Source organism: Corylus avellana, chromosome ca8 (genome assembly GCF_901000735.1).
Source record: "Corylus avellana chromosome ca8, CavTom2PMs-1.0".
Taxonomy (NCBI): Eukaryota; Viridiplantae; Streptophyta; class Magnoliopsida; order Fagales; family Betulaceae; genus Corylus; species Corylus avellana.
The window spans coordinates 24249556-24269833 of NC_081548.1; the positions used below are offsets into that span (position 1 = coordinate 24249556).

Genomic DNA, 20278 nt, shown 5'->3' on the forward strand with positions numbered 1-20278 from the left:
AAATATATATTGGAAGCAAGGCGCATTCATTTAGATAATGGCATTTTCCATTGCTGTTGAAGATGATGTGGCGTTGATGAACTCGACGATTTGTCGAGGATTTGGTGCTTGCAATCGAGAAGGTTACAAGAAGGACCAATTCAAGATAGGCGATCGTCAAATCTAATGAAATAGGTTTCTCTCTTCATTGCCTTGTATGTATAATGTAACGATTAACACTTGATTTTTAATCAATGTGGGACTTTCTATTCTGCTCCAATACTAATCAAGTTAAAATTGAAACTCCTTAGAATCATTTATAAAGTTGAATCCCACTTACTAAACAACTAATATGGAACAACAAATTCACAGTTCTTTTTTATATATATATATATATCGAGGAGGCTAACAATCCAAGGCTAAGCTTCTGCATTAAGGAATCATTTCTCGAATTATCGCAAGAATATTTAGGTTGTCAAACCTAATAAGCAAAACGGCCTGACTGAAGTGAACCCAAAGCCTCAAGTCCCCATATGAGAATCAGTTCTCAGACTTCCAAAATGGCCTTATATAAAATTTCCTTGGCTCTGACAGTCCTGCAGCTTGCCCTCCACAATGGTTCACTTGTTACAGGTCTCAGAATGCTCGAGCAAGTTTCCAAAGCTCACTTGCTCTGACATCCTAGGACCCCCCCACCCCTAATATGGTCCGAATTTTTTGAAATTTGAAAAATAGAATTACAAGAGATCCAGATCCAGTTGAAAAAGTGCCATTGCATCCTTTTTTATCTTCCTCCAAAGTGATTCAATTGGGTAAGCGCGGTTTGCACAAGGAATATGCTCAATGCATTCACTTTGCTGTAGGAAAACCACTTCCTGTCCATGCAAAATAGCCACCGGCAACATCAGTAATGTGTAGTATATCACCATGCAAGCAAGAATTGCAGTTTCCTAATAGTCAACCACATCTGTATATAGACAGTACAACTACAACCCAAAAAGTCGCCTTAAGTTTCTTTTGGTTTTGCTGGCTTTCCTCTGTTCTCGATCCCTAATAGTTAATTGCCTGGCTGAGCTTCAGTTTCTCTTTGTACTCTTTCAATTCTCTCTTGTATCGTTCCTTGTCTTTCAATCCAATGTTCTGGTAAACCTATAAAGGAAACCACAAATCGTTAACAATCAAAATGCAAATCTAAGTACTCAAAACTCTTATTGATGTCTAAAGGAAAACTATTTAAGGTAAAAAACACACCCTTTCTATTAAACAGCCTACTGCATTTCTTTTTATTCTACCATGCAAGATACAAAAGAATTCCACAGAGAAACAACAACCCAGAAGGTTTGTATTGTGTCGAGATTACCATCCTTTCTTCAGGGCTGAGGTTGCTCCATGACTCGCCAATCATCTTTGTGAACTCCCTTTCTCTGTTTGGGTACAAAGATTTGAGCTTGTAATGCTTCTCGGCAAAGAAGAAGTTATAGCCACTCCGATTGGGCTTTGGATAGTTGGGGTCTCCCCTTCTTTTACTTTTTCTTCTCCGTCGACGACGGCTGGAATGGTGAGGTGGTTTGTGGGTGTATGGTATAATGGCACTGTTGGATTCGGGAACTGAGGTAGAAGAATCTGGCTGCTCCGGATGGTAAAGTACTCCTCTAAGAACCTCAGAACCTAATTTCACAGACACCAAATAACCACAATCGAATTTCCCTTCAATTGTTCCAATAGCTGAGACGCATGAAGGGCCTGTACAAGATGGTAGCAGAAAGTTTGATATAAAGCTAGTTAGCGCTAATTGATGGAAGCTTAATTCAAAATGCAAACTTGAACTGTGATTCCCATAAAATTTCATGGTAAATAAAATTCACGTTTACAAATTGAAATTTGGGACTGTTGCAGCAAAGTAAAAATCATTTTGTTTTGCTCCCATGGCAATTAGAAGAAGCGCAACATACTGGAAAGAGTGAATGCTGCAAGCAGCAAGGGATCGGCTGCTACAAATTCGCTTACAAACTGATGTAGATGTCCACAATTTTTGATAATTAAGTAAAAATCTGACTTGTTAATTTAATTAGTTAATGGTTGACACACTCTTAATCATTCACTAGTTTATAAGGAAATTATAGTAAAAGATGTAATAGCTAAGCAGCACTAATCTTCATAAAACCTATAAGATCGACCCTTTAAGTGGAAAGATATGGACAGAGATAGACTGAGGGGAGAGGGCCGTAGGGGCCATGCCCCTCCTCTTCTGAAATTTTCTATAACTTATATATATAGTTACATTTTTTTTTTATAAGTATATATATAGTTACATATATATTATATTAGCCAAAATCTTAAGTTTGGCCCTATTAACATGGCCCTATTAAGTTTAACAATGCTTTTTAGAGTAGTTTTTTGCTATTTAGCAAGAAAGCAAAAGCATTAACAAACAACTCAAAACACAAAATACTCATAATTACTTTCACCTTTATGTCACATCACAATAAAAAAGCAAAAAACACCCTCTAATCTTGGCCTCTTTACACCTAAAGGTTTTTCTAATTTGAATATTTTTGTGGAAATCGAATTGGGGGTCATAAAGTCAATTAATAATTCCAACTTAAGGCACCAAAACAAAAGAACTTAGGATAAACCAAAACAATCAAACGGGATCTTAAGTCAATTGCTTGTAAACTGCAATGTCTTCTAATTCTCTTTTGATAAATATGATAGTTTTTTGTTACTAAGAGACAACTAAAAGAAATAAATTAAAAAGGAAAGAAAACCTGGACTACCGAGAAACAAAAAAAAAAAAAAAAAAAAAAAAAGGAAAAAAAAAAGATGAGAAGTTTTAGCAATATTGCGATGTCTTAAACTACAAAGTTAATGTCTTCATGCTTTGGCCCCTTGCTTAAGAATTCCTCGTTTTGTCCCTAAATTGACTCATCAACTGCTATGAAAGGCATCTAAAATAATTTTAAACTTGTAAACACACAATAGCCACATATTTTCCTTAGATTGACATGCACATCAAACATATCTAAACAAGTTAACCACCATATAAAGGCAATCCACTTGGCATCCCATGAGATTCATTGACTTGCACATAAATTAAACAGAACATTATGTGGCAGAGAAATTAAAACAAACAATTATGTGTGGTGTGGTTGACACTCACACTTTATCCTCATATATTTTCGTGCAAGTGAAATGAGAATGGAAAGACTAGCTTTTATTATTATCCAAGTAAAATCGGGAAATTAGGGAGGAAAAAGAAAAAACCTTCAACAAGCGGTTCCGGATAATCTGTAGTCGTTTTGGGGGAATATTCCACAATAGCCAATTCAGGTCTCCACGAAGGATTGCTAGCAGGAAATGAAACTGGATAGAAATAAAACAGCACCCATAAATGGTAAAAACCATAAAGAACAGAGAAAAAATCGGATCAAGAGGCAATATTATCAGAGACAAGATTAAGGAACAAAACTACCTGTTAAAACAAAACAAAAAAATGAGAGAAGAAAGGAGGATATAAAACCGATTTTAACTACCTGTTGGAGTGAAAACAGGACCCTGCAGCTTAAAGAAGTAGACCTGTTCATAATGGTAAAGGAGACTGAAGTAGTGTTTCCTCAATACAAAGGAAGCACTTGTTGTGGTTGGAGAGAACCTGAAAATATTTCCCACTTCCCTCCATTTCTTCTCTGCAACAACCTGAAACATTTTTCTTTCACTCTCAGTGGAAAATCATCTATATATATATTTGATTTCACATGGGAATGATTAGATAAAAGAGCAAACCTTCTCATAACCACCTCTTTTTGTAACCTCTACATAAAGAACATGCAAATCTAGCTCCTTCCCCCCAATCACAGGAATCCTTAAAATGCCACAAGGAAGAAAGAATGGAGGATTAGAAAACACAACCACATGAATCAAACAAAAAAAGAAATAGGAGTACAAAACAGACAACAAATAAAATGTGGAAATCCCATTTACATCATATACTGCTATGTATGTTATAATCAATGTGGAAATTCCCCTGAAAATTATATTCAACAGAAAAATGAGAGAGAGAACAAAAAAAACAAAAAAAAAAGTACTTACATAAACTTGGTGTTCATCATAAAATGGAAGCGCCTGAGAGTGTCCCAGAAGACTATAGGGTCCCTGATAGCATCCTGATGGGAGGCAAGTGGGGAAGGATATTGCTTACCCTCCTCCCCATTCAAGCTCTTGTTGCTCCCAAACGGAGACATTTTTCTCACGGTCGCCGGAAAATCTAGATGGGAAGATTGAAGAAGAGCCTGAAAAATATTGACGTATATTAATGGTGATAATAAATAAAGAAAGATGATTTCCAAGAGAAAATCGTAATTAAGGTACAGTAAGTCTGACCAAAAGCAGATTTAAAGAAGAGGGTTGGACGCGTGGGAGGTAACGGTTACACAAAATTGGCCCTTTCTGCTATTATGAAAAGCACAGTGCAAAAAAAAAGAGTCCTTAATGCTTATTTATTTTTCACAGGCTACGTTCATAATTACACGCCTCTACTTCCTCTTCTGTATCACTCCCTTTCTCGTGCCGCTCGAAGCCTGACATCTCTGAAGCAGTATGGCCAGTGATTTTTACTCTCCCTTTCTCTTTCTTTTTCTCTCCAAACGTTGACATGCACTTGGGCTTCTTGTTCTGATATAGTGTCTGAAGCGTATCTTTGGAGTACATTTGGTGGAAGATATCTGAAGAGACTTTAGGGGGGCTGTTATCGAGTGCTCTCGAGTATACTACTGTTGCAGAGGTAAACAAACAAAAAAAGGGTATATGTAACAATCATAGGCTTCTTACAAAAAAAAAAATCATAGGCTTCAATCAGAGGGCTTCAATCAGACTATAGGTTTTGTGGATGTATCCTTTCTTTATCCGGTTTTTTTTAGCACATCATTTTTTTATCTGTGAAAACATGTTTGGGCCTCCCGTATATAAGCTTGATCACTGGGTGGTTGGTTTAAGATTGCTGGCATGGAAAACCTTCTTTTTTTTTTCTTTTCTTTTTTTTCTACGTTTTTGTTTGCTGACTCGGAAAATCACGTGTAGCGAAAACTTTCTGGCAGGATCGTGTGATAATGGATTAAGCCTAAAAAAATTTTTGTTAAGAAAAAAATGGGCTATTTTTCGCTATTTGTTAGTAATATCAAAAATGGTTTGAGAAATATTTTTTTATATTTTTATATAATATAAGGAGCTGCAATAAATTGCATTAAAGAGTGTGTGAGAATTAACAAGTATTTAAGGGTGAATTAAGAACCAATTCAATTGTTTACCGATATTGCTTACAATTAGAGTAAATAATTGTCAGAAAGTTCTTGTAAGACCCGCTTACTTAGGAGTATGAGAGACAAAAAAAAGATTTATACAAATAAATAACATAAATCATTTGTCTCCAAAAATTAATTCAATCAGTTAAGGCTATATGCTTAATAAAGCGGAAGTCACTAGTTCAAATTTTTCTCTCCTTTTGTGCAAACATATCAAAAAAAAAAAAAAAACATAAATCATTTTATGCTTCATAAAATTTATTTATTTTTTGTCAATTAATTTAGAATGATCAATATTTTATGCAATGGTAAATACTTACAAATAAAACACATATATTTTTTAAAAAAAGTTTTAGCCTAAAATAAAGGGTGCTCAAATGTATTTTTTGGGCCTTTAAATAATGGTTAGAATACAAAGAAGGTGAGAAAGGGATTTGTTCGGATATCCCACATCGAAAGGAAAGAATAGTATGGGTTGAAGTCCCTTCTATAGGATGGCAAATTGGAGCGCATGAAAACCATGATCCTTCAGGCAGTAAACGGGATGTGATGAGTGGATGGTTCTCGCAATGAAAGATGCGAGATGGGTGTCCGCCCCAAAAGCCTGGTTACGACAATCGGACGCTCTAATCTTAACCAATCTGATCCCAAGCTTGAAGAATTAATTCCTTAAACCCCGTACTTGGGTTTAGCATAAATCTTTTTTTTTTTTTTTTTTTAATTCTAAGCAATGCAATATTTTTATTAATAAAAGAATATTACAAAGGGGAGAGAACGAGAGGAAGAAATAAAACAAAAGAAAGCATGAGAGAAGCCGGGAAGGAAGCGGACTGCTCTTACTGGGATTTATATGGAGAGCTCTCAAAGTGGAGAAGAGATGAGAAACTTTTTCTTTTTCGAAAGAAAATGTGGTTAAATATTTAGGGTTCAAAGAGTGAAAATATAATATAATTATATGAGTTATACATGTTAATTTATTAATAATGCCCAATGGATTGACCCATTTTGTCCCAAATGTTACTACATTAAACTATAATTCTCTAATTTCATATCGGATTCGTGAATAGTATTAAACATTATTATCTCTAATTATAACTCAATAGTTGATTTTAAAAAATAAATTCAACCTATGCTTCTAAATAAGTTGGGCGATGAAATGCTCACCAATGATTTGTGTATTTGTAAACTTAATTGAGTTCATACTAATTTGCACTCTGATAAAAATTTTAAGTTGGGTGCTTCTCACATTCTCTTTCAACCCTGCGCTCATTACCAACTCAATTAGGTATTTAAGTGGATTAACTCTTAACTGATAAGCATGTAAATTGCATTTTTATTAGTGTGATAATATATATCCAACAATTTGTTCTATAATTCAATTTAAATGTGGCTTATTTTGTTTTGGTTTCTTGTACTACTTGCAGCCTGACATTTTCTGGAGGGTGTATGATAAGTCAAAACTCTTTCTCCTCTCTGACATGCACTTCAGCACTTGGGGGCTTTCTCGTTCTGATAGTATCTCAAACGTATCTTTCATAGTACATTTGGTGGTAAATATCTTGAGAGACTTTAGGGCCTCTTGAATAGCGCGCTCGTGTGGACTGGGTGCTCTAAGATCGTTGACACTTGACATGGAAACACCTTCGTTTATATGCGACAGAAAATAATTAAATTGTTTTTAAAACCTTTAAAGAATGGTTGGGCCTGTAAATGTTTAGTAAAATGATTTTTTTTAAAAAAAAAAAATTAATTACTCACTTTTTAAAAAGCTTATGAATTGTTAATAGATGTAGTTGCTTAGCAAATTCTTAGCCCTTTTAGCTAGTTGAATGCAGTTTCCTTTTTGATACATGACTCAACAAAATAGAGAATAGCCAAAAACTATTTTGTCTCTATTTTGTTAAGTCAAATGTTAATGCTCTAATAGTACTAGTTTCATTTATGTAAATAGGACATTGTGGAATCCAATGTTCCAAAGGAAAAAATAATAATAATAAATTAAAAGTAGTCAACGAAGATTAATGAACAAGTACAGGGAATCGTTTCTAACATTCTAGAAAATAAATTGCTCATATTAAGTATATAGATTATAAAAGTATTTATAGGTATTATGTTTTATATGGGTGTTTTAATAGATAAAATTAAGCTTTATACACAATTTGATAAGAAGTAGAGCGAGATTGGGGATTTATTATATCTAGTATTTTGATAAATTGAAGTCGAGAAATACCATAGCTAGGAAGTAATAGATTTTAGAAGAATAAGTTATTATCTTATTTCACAATATATCTTATGCTTACAAAGAGTCTATTATATAGACTTGAGAAGAGAGAGCACATCACTTAAATCAATGTTCAAATCATGCATAGTCAGCCTTTTTAATTTATGAGATTTATTACATAATAAATCCAGATTTTCTAAATTTGATCATTTAACAGGAAGCGTTACTACAATTGTATGTGTGGGTTTGAGAGTCTACTATTTTGATAGAGTAATGTTATATATCATTTTTTTTTTTTTATCACTTTGTTGATGTACCATTGTTAATTAATTATTGAATTTTTGTTTTTAAATGCTATGTGTACCAAATTTTTTATTAAGAGATGAGTATCAAACTAATGTAAAATTTATTCATTTGTACTCGTAGCATTTCATTTGATAAATTATTTTGAGCCTCTCCAATGAATAAGTTTCACATAATTGTATTACCCATCTCTTGGTAAAATATTTGACATTCCTAACAATTTTTTTTTTTTTTTTTTTAATAAAAATTGATGGGCTAATGTATCACATAAATCAAGTAGGATAAAAAATATATTTTCTAACCTTTTTCATTTTGATTATCGTTGGTTATGACACTTTAAATTAAAATAGAAAAAATGAATGATTAAATTAAGCTTTATGAGTGTTGGGTGGTGGAATTCAATTCAATCTATTAATTGAAAATGAATGATTAAATTAAGCAACAATAAGTGTGGCCAAACCACATTTTACAGAGCTCACTATTACCACTGAGCTTTGGCCCAAAACCAGGCGCTCTGTTCGCCAAAAAATTTGGCCACTAACCACAACTAAAAGAGAAACTAAGGCACGAACACAAAAGCCAGAAAAGAGTCGGTCGAACTGGCCAGGAAATACTTGAACTAGTATTGTAGGGCTTTACCCAATAAGGGAGCCCTTCCAGAAATTCTCAAAGGCCTGGGCTTAACCCAGGCCTATGAGGGGGGTTGGAAATAGTTTTCAACCAGCAATAGACGCGCCTCGGTTAGAACCTCACTAGCTGCGTCATTGCCCCAAGCGCAAAGATACAAAAAACGGTGTTACCCATCTATTTTTGTAGACCTCGTTTGCCTCCGCTAAGTAGTATTTGTCCGATGTGGGACTTAGAGTCGGACCACAAGCGTATCTCAAAGTCGAAGCTTTTCGCGGATTGTTGAAGAAGCAGAGTAGCGTCCTTGGCAAATTTGTGGGATGTTTCGATATGTAAATCCAACTCCCATCAGCTACATGTTTTGAACTTAGGGGAGATTAATTTAAGGGAACAATTGGCTTTGTTCGATAACATTTTTTTTCTTCTTCTTCTTCTTCATTTCTCTTTTTTAAATAAAAAATTCAAAACACAATATACTCCAAATTACTTTTACATTTATGTCACATCATAACATTTTTTTTAAACAAACACTAAAAAATACCATTTTAAACCAGTAACAAACGATTTTTGTTGGTCATTAATCAACATGCATTCAAGCTTAATCAACTTAAGTTTCATGTCATTTATTGGATTAGGTGGAACAAAGTTTTCTTCCAATTTGTGTTAGAAATTTTTTTTTTTCAACCTAGTCTATTAAATTGACATTTGTATTTAGAGAATGTGACGTCTATCCTTACAGCATGTGATTCTCACATGCATTTAAAAATGTATATGAAAATCATATATTTTAAGAATATATGTCAATTTAATAGACCATCTTCTGTTCTAATTTAAATGAAAACTTTGTACATATACTCTCTTCAAACTAACATGTAATTTGCAATATCTCCCAAAACTTTCAATTGAAGCAATGCCTCCATTCCCATCCACCCTAACTACCAAAAAAAACTGGCGTGGGTCTTCACCGGGCCTTTTCACTATTTTTTTTTTTTCGAATTTAGAGAAGTATTTTAAATATTTTTCGTGACAAAGAGTATGTTACAATTTTTCGATAGTATTTCAGGAACATAATTACTGAGAAAAAGATTACAAATTGAATGATAGTCCAAACAAGGTTTGTATACATTTGAATTCATAATTACTGATAATTTCATCCCCAGCCCACTCCTCCTGCATCATTTCGCATTCTGAAGCCCATCCCAACCCCAAGATTGAGGATGGTTAAGAAGGGGCTCAAGCCCAAACAATGTGCCTGTGTGAGTGCATTTTTCTTTCACAGCTCTCCCTCTGTCTCTTATTGCTCTTTTTTTTTTGCTCCAGACCAACCAGACCTCTGTCCCAGATCCACCACAGAACCCGCAGCCAATACCATCTCCCAAGCCCTTCTTCATTTCTTCAATTTGTGTTAAAGGCTGCCCAAGAAGAGCTAGACATCCATGTAGGGAAGGATAAATGGGTGCAAGAATCTGATGTCAACAACCTATACCCACTAGGTCCCCTCACAGGGTTGCGCGGGGCCATGGAAGACTGTAACATTGGCGATTGCTATGTTCCCAAGGGCACTTGTTTCATCATTAACTTATGGAAAATAACCATAAGGGTAGTGATTCAATGGTTTAAGGAAGTTTTCAAGTGTCAGTGAATGTATTAGGGTAGAAGTTCAAATTTCCGTAATGAAGAATCTTCACTTATGCCTGATTAGTATTAGTCACATGAATTCTCATTGATATTCTGATGGAGTTGGATCAGGCTATGACTCAGTCGGATTTAAGAGAGCACCTGCAGTTCTCATCGTCTAGGTCCTTCCTGTGCAGCTCTTACGCCTAAGTAGGTAGCCACAATTGGTCTTTTCGACTTACCTTTTTGCTTAAAGAAAATAAAAATTATGGAAGATAAATTGCTTGTATTAAGTAGATAGATTGTGTAAATGTTTATAAGTATTACGTTTTATATTGGTTTTTTATTAGATTAAATTAAGCTTTATACACAATTTGATAAGGAGTATAGTGAGGTTGGGGATTTATTATATCCACTATTTTGATAGATTGAAATCGAGAAATACCACAGCTAGGAAGCATTACCACAGTTGTACTTGTGGGTTTGAGAGTAAGACTATTTTGATCAAAGAATGCTATATATCTGTTGGTGTTGCATTGTTAATTAGTTACTGTTTTTTTTTATTTTTACTTTAATGATGTGAAACTTATTCACGAGTATATAAAATTTGATACTCCTAACATTTCTTATATATTATCATTTCTTATATTATCATAGCTTATGACGTATAATGAGCATCTGAGTAAAATTCAATTCAATCCATTAATTTTTTTCCAGAAAAAAATAAAGAAATCCATCCCAACCAACAACTTTGGAAAACTCACTATTAACATTGCGCTATAGGCAATAAACCAGGCTAGCTGTTCGCCTAGATTTTAGGCTTACGAACCACACAGATAATTTCATTAAATCCAAAGGTGTACCTCGAAGCCCAAGGCATATCTATACAAAAGCCCGTAGAGGGCCGAGGAAATTTTGAATTAGAAATTTTAGGGCTTTTCCCCAAAGGGAGCCCTTTCAGAAATTCTCAAAGGCCTGGGCCTAACCCAGGCCTATGAGGGGGTTTGGAAATAGTTTTCAACCAGCAATAGACGCGCCTCGGTTAGAACCTCACTAGCTGCGTCATTGCCCCAAGCGCAAAGATACGGAGTACCGTGTCACCCATCTCGTTTTGTATTCCTCGCTTGCCTCCTCTAACTAGTATTTGTCCGATGTGGGACTAAAAGTCGGACCACAAAGGCCATCTCAAAGTCAAAGCTTTTAGTGGATTGTTTAGGGAGCAGAGTAGCGTTCTTGGCAACTTTGAATGATGGGAGATGATAACAGTACCTTCTCGTCTCTCACTTCCATTACGTGCTCTCTCATACAGTCATCACTACCCTCTGATTCTTTACAAACTCTTCAGCCGAAGAAAAATCCACAATGCTCTTTTCCCTCTATTCTTCTCTCCGACATGTACAAATCAAGAACCACTTGTTTCCGCTCTAATTTTTGCTGTAAAGTCTTGCTCTTCCGTTTCGTACTGCCGGGCAATTCATGCTCGGGTGGTGAAATCTGTAAATTACAGTGATGGGTTTATTGGTGATCAATTGGTGTCTGTGTACTTAAAATATGGCTGTGCAGAAGATGCGCAGATGTTGTTTGATGAAATTCCTAATAAGGATGTTGTCTCCTGGAATTCGTTAATTTCCGGGTTTTTGAACGGGGGGTTTATTGGTAAGTGCCTTAGTGCATTTTTCACAATGAAGTTTGAGATGGGAATGAAACCTAACGAGGTTACATTGTTATCTATAGTCTCAGCCTGTAGTGATATGGGAGCTCTAGATATAGGCAAGTACATTCATGGGTATACACTGAAAATGGGGATGTTGTTGGAAACCAAGGTTGTTAATTCTCTTGTTAATATGTATGGCAAGTCTGGGAATTTAGATGCGGCTTGTCGAATATTTGAGGCAATATCCATTAAGAGTATTGTTTCCTGGAATTCAATGATCGTGATTTACACCCAGAATGGGTTTGCAGAGGAAGGTGTGAGTTGTTTTAATTTGATGAGAATGGCTGGAGTTAAGCCTGATGAAGGTACTATGGTTGCCTTGCTTCGGGCTTGTGAAGATTTAGGTGTAGGAAAACTAGCAGAGGGCATTCATGGTGTAATTTTCAGCTGTTGTCTTAATGCAAATGAAAGAATTGCAACTGCACTTTTGAATCTGTATGCGAAGTTGGGGAGATTAAATGCATCACGCAAAGTTTTTGGAGAGATGATTCATCCAGACAGAGTAGCTTGGACAGCCATGCTTGCAGGCTATGCTGTCCACGGGTTTGGAAGAAAAGCAATGGAGCTCTTTGAATACATGGTTAAGGAAGATTTAGAGCCTGATCATGTCACCTTCACGCATTTGTTAAATGCTTGTAGCCATTCAGGGTTTGTCAAGGAGGGAAGGTATTACTTCAAGATCATGACTGAAGTGCATGGAATTGAACCCCAGTTGGATCACTACTCATGCATGGTTGATCTTCTAGGCCGCTCTGGTCTTCTGAATGATGCTTATGAGCTGATTATAAACATGCCAATGGAGCCTAATTCTGGTGTCTGGGGGGCCCTCCTTAGTGCTTGTCGGGTTTATGGTAACATTGAGCTTGGGAAAGAAGTTGCAGAGCGACTGATTGCTTTAGACCCATTAGACCCCCGAAACTATATCATGCTTTCGAATATATTCTGTGCTGCTGGTCTATGGAGAGATGCTTCAAAGGTGAGGGCTTTAATGAAGGATAGAAGTCTCATCAGAAACCCCGGTTGCAGTTTTATTGAACATGGAAACAAAATCCATAGATTTGTAGTTGGTGATCGATCTCACCCTCTATCGGAGAAGATATATGTAAAATTGGAAGAACTGATTGGAAAGATTCGAAAGGCCGGATTTGTGTCTAAAACTGAATGTGTTCTACATGATGTTGAAGATGAGGTTAAAGAGGATATGATCAACAAGCACAGTGAGAAGCTAGCCATTGCCTTTGGCCTTTTGGTGACCAATGCAGGCAAGCCGTTAATCATAACAAAGAATCTTAGAATATGTGGCGACTGTCACAGCACCGCAAAGTTCATCTCACTGGTTGAGAAGCGTACCATCATAATAAGAGATTCAAAGCGATTTCACCACTTTGACAATGGATTGTGCTCTTGTGGTGATTATTGGTGAAACTCTGCATCAATCAAAATGATGATTTACAAATTACAGCATGATTATCGCAGAACAATCACTTGAATGTAAGAAACTCTCATCTCTTAAACATAACTATTTTGTCTTTACATTACAAGTTTCTAGTAGTTTGTATGAAACATTGGTTTAATTGAAAGTTTTATGGGACATTACAAATCGTGTGATAGTATGATGCTATAAACCTGCTTGATGTATCGTATGATGCTATAATTTGAATCCATAAAATCCATTGTTGTGCTCCGATGCAGCTATAAACAAGGATGGAACTATGGGCTGAGGGGCCATGCCCCCTCTCTAGTTTTAAACTTTTCCTTTAATATATATATATATATATTAGCTTAAAAATTATGAAATCCAATTTTTCCCCGCTTTCTTTTGGACAAAAAATTATTTGAATCCGAAAATTGAACAAAGGACCTGTTTCATTTTTTTTCCTGGTAATTGAATGGGTCGTGTTCATTGTGGAATAAAATTAAAGCCATCTTATCGTTTACTTCATTGAAAACTTGAACCTCCACCGGTGGCGATGTGCATTTATTAATATTTTGTTTTATGAACATTATTTTCCAATGGTGGCCCAACTCTAGCCCCATCGTTTACGTAACCCTTGGCTTGTTTCTAAAGAAAAGCATCTTTACAAACCATGGTCCACTAGTGGACCAATCAATATAATTGCTGTGTTATTTTTCAAATACAATTGCCTTGTTGGACCAGCATTCACGCCACATTTCCCCTTTATTTTGTAAGTCTCTTTCGGCGGGGGAAAGATGATACTGCAGTGTTAAGGGTTTATAATTTTTTTTTATTTTTATAAATTAATATGATAATCTATGTATGAATTGACGTGTAATATTTATTAAGTTAGTTATTAACGAATTAAATCCGTTTGTCAAAATTATAATATATAATAATAAATAGTTGATATATAATAATAAAAATTATATATAAGTTAGCTATTAACGAATTAAATATATAATAATAAAAATTATAATACTTCAAATTTGTTTATATTAAATAGTTGATTCGATAATAAAAATCGTAATACCTCAAATATAATAAGAACTATAATACCTTAATTCAAGGTAATAGCAAATGAATAAAGCCCAAAGATCCATTGTTATGAATCGATACAGCTACATAAACATAATAAAATGATTGTGAAATGAAAATATAATCCTAAACCTTTAATCATTATTAAATTAAACCATCGCTGTGTATCAATTTCTATAAAAATAGAATCCTTAGTCAACTCAAGTTTGGTCAGATAGGAATTATCAACTACCTGACCATTAACGGTAGTTGACACGGTGTAATTTAGATCAAAGACGGTGAGGGGTTTTGGTCTGACAGATACACGTAATTATCGGATAAATCGCACGGTTTAACTCTCAATGCAAATTAATTAAACAGATACACATTCCTATTACTGAGATCAGATCAAACGGTTCAGATCGACCATGAAGACCAGATAAGATGAAAGTGGGCCCACAAGTGTCAGTGAGTCAGCGATTCCCACCACCACCGAGTTGAGGAGCCAGAGTCACCTCAGTCCAAAACGGTAGATGCTTGAGAATATACCAGTGGTCACCTCCTCGCGAAGTTGCCAAACACAAACAAACCCATCAGCCGCGTTTGAAGCCCATTGGGATAACGCCACCCTCTTCCTAATCCCCATACGATTACCATATTATATGTCCACTCCTATTTGGCTATTTCTACAATTTTACTCCCACTTTGATTCTCCACGTTTAAAAACTCTCTTCTACACGTTATTATTATCACACTCCCTCTCAAACTGAGACCACCACCGCCAACCTTCAGAGCTTTTGGCCATGGCTTCTCCTTCAACGCTCTCCCTCTCTGATCAGCAACATCTTATCGAGAAACTCCAGGTTTTCAAGATTCAAGGTCGCGATAAGCGTGGCCGCAAGGTGCTCCGCGTCATCGGAAACCTCTTCCCAGGTAATTAATTAAGAACGTCGTCGTTCTGGGGTTCCTTTTGTATGAACTAGAATCACCCTTTTTAAGGTTAATTTGTTGTTATGTTTTGTGATCAGCTCGGCATGTGAGTTGTGACGCTTTGAAGACGTATTTGGAGGAGAAGATTTTCGTCAACTTAGGGGAGAAGCCGTTTTCGGTGGTGTACGTGCACACGGGTGTGCGAAGGACCGACAACTTTCCCGGAATCTCTACCCTACGATCAATCTACGACGCTATTCCGATCAACGTCAGGGATCATCTTGAGGCCGTTTATTTCGTGCATCCGGGACTACAGGCCAGACTCTTCCTCGCCACCTTCGGACGTTTGATTTTCAGTGGAGGGTAAGATTCGAATCTATTGCTTTGACCTTCTGATGATGCAGTCAAAAAGCTATATACATTAATCAAGTCTTTTTGACGCTCTAATTGTGCAAATTAACTGCAGGTTGTATTGGAAGCTGAAATACGTGAACAGGCTGGAGTTTCTGTGGGAGCACGTGAGGAGGAAGGAGATTGAGATTCCAGAATTTGTGTGTGATCACGATGAGGAGCTGGAGTACCGTCCGATGATGGACTACGGGATGGAGAGCGATCACCCTAGAGTCCCCGGTCCGCCCTCGGTGGACTCTCCAGTGTCTATGTATTCCATGAGGTGTATTGCATGATAGGTCCAGTAGTACTGATTTTCTTTTCTTGTTGAAGAAGGATGTAAATATCTACGCGAATCTTGACATAATGTACAAAGAATGCCGTGCCGGCATAATCAAAGTTGAAAAAAATCACAGCTTAGCCGAGAATTATTTTATATTATTATTTTTTTAAATAGCAGTTTAAAAGACTATATTTTCTAAGCAAAAGTAGGTTTGACTCTTACCTAGCATGCTGCAGTTTTATTTTGTCCTTCATGTTGGTTAGCTTTCAATCTCCAGGCTTACTCTGAAGAAAATATATATATAACTTAATTCCTAAATGGATCAGATCCTTCACATTTCACGAGAAACTAAGATTTAATAATATATATATATGGGGAATATATTCTCAGCTAGTTTAAAATTTTAATTTTTATATATATGGTTTGGACTTTGGAGATCTTGCCAGGGTACTATGGGCCAGACAATTAGCCTAGTTCGGGCTCAGAGAAAACAAAAACAACACAAGCTTGGCCCAAAAAGTTTTATGAACTGTACCTGTACTTAACCACTCCTCCCATCCCCTAACCTGGCCCTTTATGCCACGGCCGCTGAGCACAATTATATTTGGATCAAGAGCCCAATCCATTCCGTAAACACATAGCAAGCGACTCTAACGCCGTCTCGATCTGTGGCAAAACTCACTGCTAGCTCCTCGCCAATGAAGATTCAATTTTGTGAACCAAACTGAATGCGCATTACACGAATAAAATGGTAGCAAACGGCATGGTAAAGAGATAATATTTTCATCCCATAACTTGTAGACGAAGATGCCTCTATCTGAACCAATAAAATCACGACTAGCACCACTACCATGGTAAACAAAATGATCGTCCGCAAAATAAATACAATTCTGTAGACATTTCCGATAATCATATATAATAAGTAGTCGGATAGCTAGCAAGGATTTTGTGAACATCTTCGAACATCGGATGCAGGCAACGATATTAATTAAATATTTTTAATAGACTAATTAAAAATGTATACATACAATGATTCTAGATAGATCAATTGAACATGTACGTATAAAAAATGAAAAGACATTTAAATGTGTTTATGCTAGCTATACAAACAAAAACAAATGAATAGACAATTGAATGTTTTTGGATAGGGGAATTAAATGGATACACATAGAAAAGGATCGGAAAGGGCTCCATCAAATGTTTCTAAATAGATTAATTAAACGAGAACACCATGGAGAAACGAAAAGACATTCATATGTTTATCCTATACTAATTAAATGTATTCACATGGAAAAACGAAAGATCATCAAATGTTAGACATGCGTAAAAAATTGAAAAGACATTTGAATGTTACTGGATAAACTAATTAAACTGAATAGGATCATCTTCAGTTCAAATATAATATCCAGTTACTTATAGTGAAGGAGTATTTTTGTTTTTTCACTTTTTGAATGGACAAAAATACGTCTCCACAATAACTAATCATTTGAACCGAAGAGGATCATAATTCTAATTAAACAAGTACACTTAGAAAAATAAACTAAATAACTATTTTATGGTCAATATTATAATTTCACATATTTAATGGTACTAAGAGCTCTAAAATCTAATTTTTACCATGAAATAATTATCCTCCATTTTTCTTGAATTATTCATCTTTATTACTTGGAAATTAATAATAGAATACAACATATCACTTGTTTGATAGTAAGAGCATTCACATTAGTTTATGTATATTTTTATGTAAAATGACTAATCAAAACCCACTTTATCTAGTTTAGTTAATGAATTTTAATAGACATCTTACATCCGATTATCTTTTTTATTTTTATTTTTTTAGCTATATCATTTAAATATTATTATTATTATTTTTTTATAAGGATTATATTTTTCCTAAAGATCATATTTTTTAACTTTTTTTTTTTTAAAAAAAAAAGAGAGATATTGATAGAGAAATAATATATTAATGAGATGGATGTGTGAACAGTGCATGCTACAGGTAGTGGCACACCGCACACTATTTACAAATGCAACAATAATGTATTTTTTATTTGAGATTCATAATCCGATGCAAAAAAGTTTTTGGTGTTTTGCTTATTTATTTTAGATAAAAGTAAAAAATGAATAAGCCATAGTGAGTGATCTAAGTCATCGTTAAAATGTAAATTTAATAAATTGAATGTGTATGATATCACATGAGAGGATTTGAAATTGAATAATGCTATACATCACTCTTTAATCATTATTAGTATGGTCATTTCAAAAAAAAAAAAAAAACTTATTTTCATGCATCCCATGTTATAGAGGATCATGCCACGTCAACTTTGTAGTAATACAAAAGTGATGTATAGATATACTATTTGAAGTAATTGTTGTACTATATAATAAAGAGTAACGCTACAAACCACTATTTAACCGGGATTCACAATGAGTGGAACTTGGGAGCACTGCAATTAGTGGTTCCCACAAAAATGTAAAGGGATTTTTTTTTCTTTTTTTTGTTCATTCGGATGAAAAAAAGTGGTTTGTAGGATTCTTCTATACTATATATTATAATTTTATCCAATAATACTGACTTGTGACCATTGAACTAATCAATGTTAACTAATAATAATAAAAATAAAAAAATTAAATATTTGGTTGAGATAGACACATCAACCTTGTTAGATGAAAAAAAGAAAAAGAAATATGCTGCCCAAGTGAGATTATCCCGAAATTTATCTCTTGTTTCCCAATTCCTATCTCCATAATCGGTAATCCCTGCTCCTCGCACTTACATTGAAGAAGGTCGAATTTTAGCACGGATTTGGTGTAACCCAAATTGAAGGCCCATAGGGATTTATCAGCCAACAAGTTTCGAAGCTCCCACCCGACAACTTGAATATACGAAAATAATAAGACGGAAAAGGTTCATCATCTTCAGTGAAATAGATACAATTTCCTAAACATCCCCTAGAACCAGAAGCCAAAAACGACACCGATGACTTACTCCCAATAAACAACATCCGATCACCCAAGTTTGTAACCCTATCCCACCGTTGCTCGCTCCAATTCATTTTGAAAACCTCAAACCACACCGTATTGTAAGATTCGAGGTCTCCGTTGTCGTAGAATTTCCGACTCACATACCGCCTTGCCAACAATAACTCGTCATCCCCTGAATTAACCAAATACAGCATGACGGCGCCAACCCGTTTATGGAACAGTAACGGCGGTCTGATAATCGAGACGATCGGTGACGCGCCGTTTATATCGCACACCGCAATCACGCCGTGATAGTCCACCCCGTAGAATAGGCCGTTGTAATATACAACGTCCGCGAAGGAAAACATCGTGCGGGGTATCAAAGTCCATGTTTCATCGCCCTTCTTACAGTACGCTAAAACATTAGCGTACACGCCGCAGCAAATCGCCAACGCGATGAAGTTGTTGTTGCCGAGTGGGGCCGAAGAGAAAACGACTTTCTTGATATACAAGTGGAGCCTTTTCCGCAGAGTCTGTGTCTGTGGGAACGTGAATTGGAACGCATCGACTTCAGAGTAGTTGAAGCTCTGGGCTTTGGGGTAGGCAGAGAACGGAGGGAGGTGGAGGCTAGCTTGGGTTAGAGGGTTTAAGAGAAGGACCGCTCGAGACTCGTCGCTGTAGTCGAGGAACACGACCCAGCCGTGGGACGAGCCGCAAAAGCGCGTGTCGTATGAGAGGGCCTCTAGGACCTCGAGATGGCGAATTTTGCGGGCACAGGGGTCGAAAAACACGCGATCAGATGAGCCATGGGACTCGTCGCTGTAGTCGAGGAGCATGAGCCATGGGAGTTGAGGAGGGAGGTGGCGCGGGGTGTTTGGGACAGAGGATCGCCAGCTGTGACAGACGGCGCAGAACCGGAGGTAATCGGCGTAGATCTTAAGGTTGTCGGCGATTGATATCAGTAATTCTTGCGGGAGTTGCGTCCAATCAACGGCCATTTTCTTACGGGAGTTCTTGATTTCAGTAGTTCTAGCGGCAGTTGCGTCCAATCTCAAAGAAAGCAAAGAAATTGCTTTTGGCGGAATAATTACAATTAAAATTAAGTTTAACAACCTTTTTATAGTAACTAGGAGAAGTAATACAACTAGATAACTTAATACTTAAAAGAGAGACAAACTAAATTAAAGATAATTACAAGAGTGTTACAACTAAAACCGGAGAGAAGAAGAGATCTGTTTGGATTCAAATTGAATCCAAAACTAGATAACTTAATACAAAGAGAGAAAAATTAAATTAAAGATAATTACAAGAGTGTTACAATTAAAACCGGAGAGAAGAAGAGATCTGTTTGGATTCAGATTGAATTTAAAACTAGATAACTTAATACAAAGAGAGATAAACTAATTACAAGAGTGTTACAACTAAAACCGGAGAGAAAAAGCTTAGATCTGTTTGGATTCAAATTGAATAAAAAACTAGA

General features: G+C 35.8%; 4 protein-coding genes and 3 non-coding genes across 8 annotated transcripts; 3 read left to right on the top strand and 4 right to left on the bottom strand.

Moving 5' to 3' along the window:
- Positions 1–801: 801 nt before the first annotated feature.
- Positions 802–4453, bottom strand: LOC132190320 (high mobility group B protein 9). 2 transcript variants are annotated; one of them, XM_059605271.1, is made up of 7 exons: positions 4360–4453; positions 4069–4268; positions 3763–3841; positions 3513–3675; positions 3244–3342; positions 1340–1722; positions 802–1128 (listed from the first exon to the last, which is right to left on the bottom strand). In XM_059605271.1, exons 2-7 carry the CDS (start codon positions 4218–4220, stop codon positions 1030–1032), a joined length of 975 nt encoding a protein of 324 aa, XP_059461254.1. In that variant the 5' UTR covers positions 4221–4268; positions 4360–4453; the 3' UTR covers positions 802–1029. The 2 variants fall into 2 exon arrangements, with proteins under 2 accessions (XP_059461254.1, XP_059461255.1); XM_059605272.1 differs by lacking the exon at positions 4360–4453 and having other exon boundaries at positions 4069–4320.
- Positions 4454–5817: 1364 nt separating this feature from the next.
- Positions 5818–5925, top strand: LOC132191158 (small nucleolar RNA Z279/snoR105/snoR108). The gene has a single exon (XR_009441190.1). It is a non-coding gene; the product is annotated as a small nucleolar RNA Z279/snoR105/snoR108 (small nucleolar RNA).
- A 2506-nt stretch (positions 5926–8431) lies between these two features.
- Positions 8432–8583, bottom strand: LOC132191190 (U4 spliceosomal RNA). The gene has a single exon (XR_009441219.1). It is a non-coding gene; the product is annotated as a U4 spliceosomal RNA (small nuclear RNA).
- Positions 8584–10880: 2297 nt separating this feature from the next.
- Positions 10881–13353, top strand: LOC132189903 (pentatricopeptide repeat-containing protein At5g40410, mitochondrial-like). Its single transcript, XM_059604739.1, has one exon. The coding sequence runs from the start codon at positions 11301–11303 to the stop codon at positions 13179–13181; it is 1881 nt and encodes a 626-aa protein (XP_059460722.1). The 5' UTR covers positions 10881–11300; the 3' UTR covers positions 13182–13353.
- On the bottom strand, positions 10978–11128 carry LOC132191191 (U4 spliceosomal RNA). Its single transcript, XR_009441220.1, has one exon. It is a non-coding gene; the product is annotated as a U4 spliceosomal RNA (small nuclear RNA).
- Positions 13354–14936: 1583 nt separating the features above from the next.
- Positions 14937–15971, top strand: LOC132190454 (uncharacterized). Its single transcript, XM_059605442.1, has 3 exons — positions 14937–15164; positions 15260–15524; positions 15628–15971. Exons 1-3 carry the CDS (start codon positions 15035–15037, stop codon positions 15845–15847), a joined length of 615 nt encoding a protein of 204 aa, XP_059461425.1. The 5' UTR covers positions 14937–15034; the 3' UTR covers positions 15848–15971.
- Positions 15972–18629: 2658 nt separating this feature from the next.
- LOC132191070 (putative F-box protein At5g55150) lies at positions 18630–19796 on the bottom strand. The gene has a single exon (XM_059606087.1). The coding sequence runs from the start codon at positions 19794–19796 to the stop codon at positions 18630–18632; it is 1167 nt and encodes a 388-aa protein (XP_059462070.1).
- Positions 19797–20278: the final 482 nt, after the last annotated feature.

Coding starts and splice junctions, on each gene's coding strand:
- LOC132189903 (XM_059604739.1), top strand. CDS start 11,301: ATGATAACAGTACCTTCTCGTCTCTCACTTCCATTACGTGCTCTCTCA.
- LOC132191070 (XM_059606087.1), bottom strand. CDS start 19,796: ATGGCCGTTGATTGGACGCAACTCCCGCAAGAATTACTGATATCAATC.
- LOC132190320 (XM_059605271.1), bottom strand. CDS start 4,220: ATGTCTCCGTTTGGGAGCAACAAGAGCTTGAATGGGGAGGAGGGTAAG. Junction 3,676..3,762: donor AAAGAGGTGGTTATGAGAAG/GTTTGCTCTTTT, acceptor AAAATGTTTCAG/GTTGTTGCAGAGAAGAAATG. Junction 1,723..3,243: donor TCCGGAACCGCTTGTTGAAG/GTTTTTTCTTTT, acceptor CATCTTGTACAG/GCCCTTCATGCGTCTCAGCT.
- LOC132190454 (XM_059605442.1), top strand. CDS start 15,035: ATGGCTTCTCCTTCAACGCTCTCCCTCTCTGATCAGCAACATCTTATC. Junction 15,165..15,259: donor CATCGGAAACCTCTTCCCAG/GTAATTAATTAA, acceptor TTTTGTGATCAG/CTCGGCATGTGAGTTGTGAC. Junction 15,525..15,627: donor CGTTTGATTTTCAGTGGAGG/GTAAGATTCGAA, acceptor AATTAACTGCAG/GTTGTATTGGAAGCTGAAAT.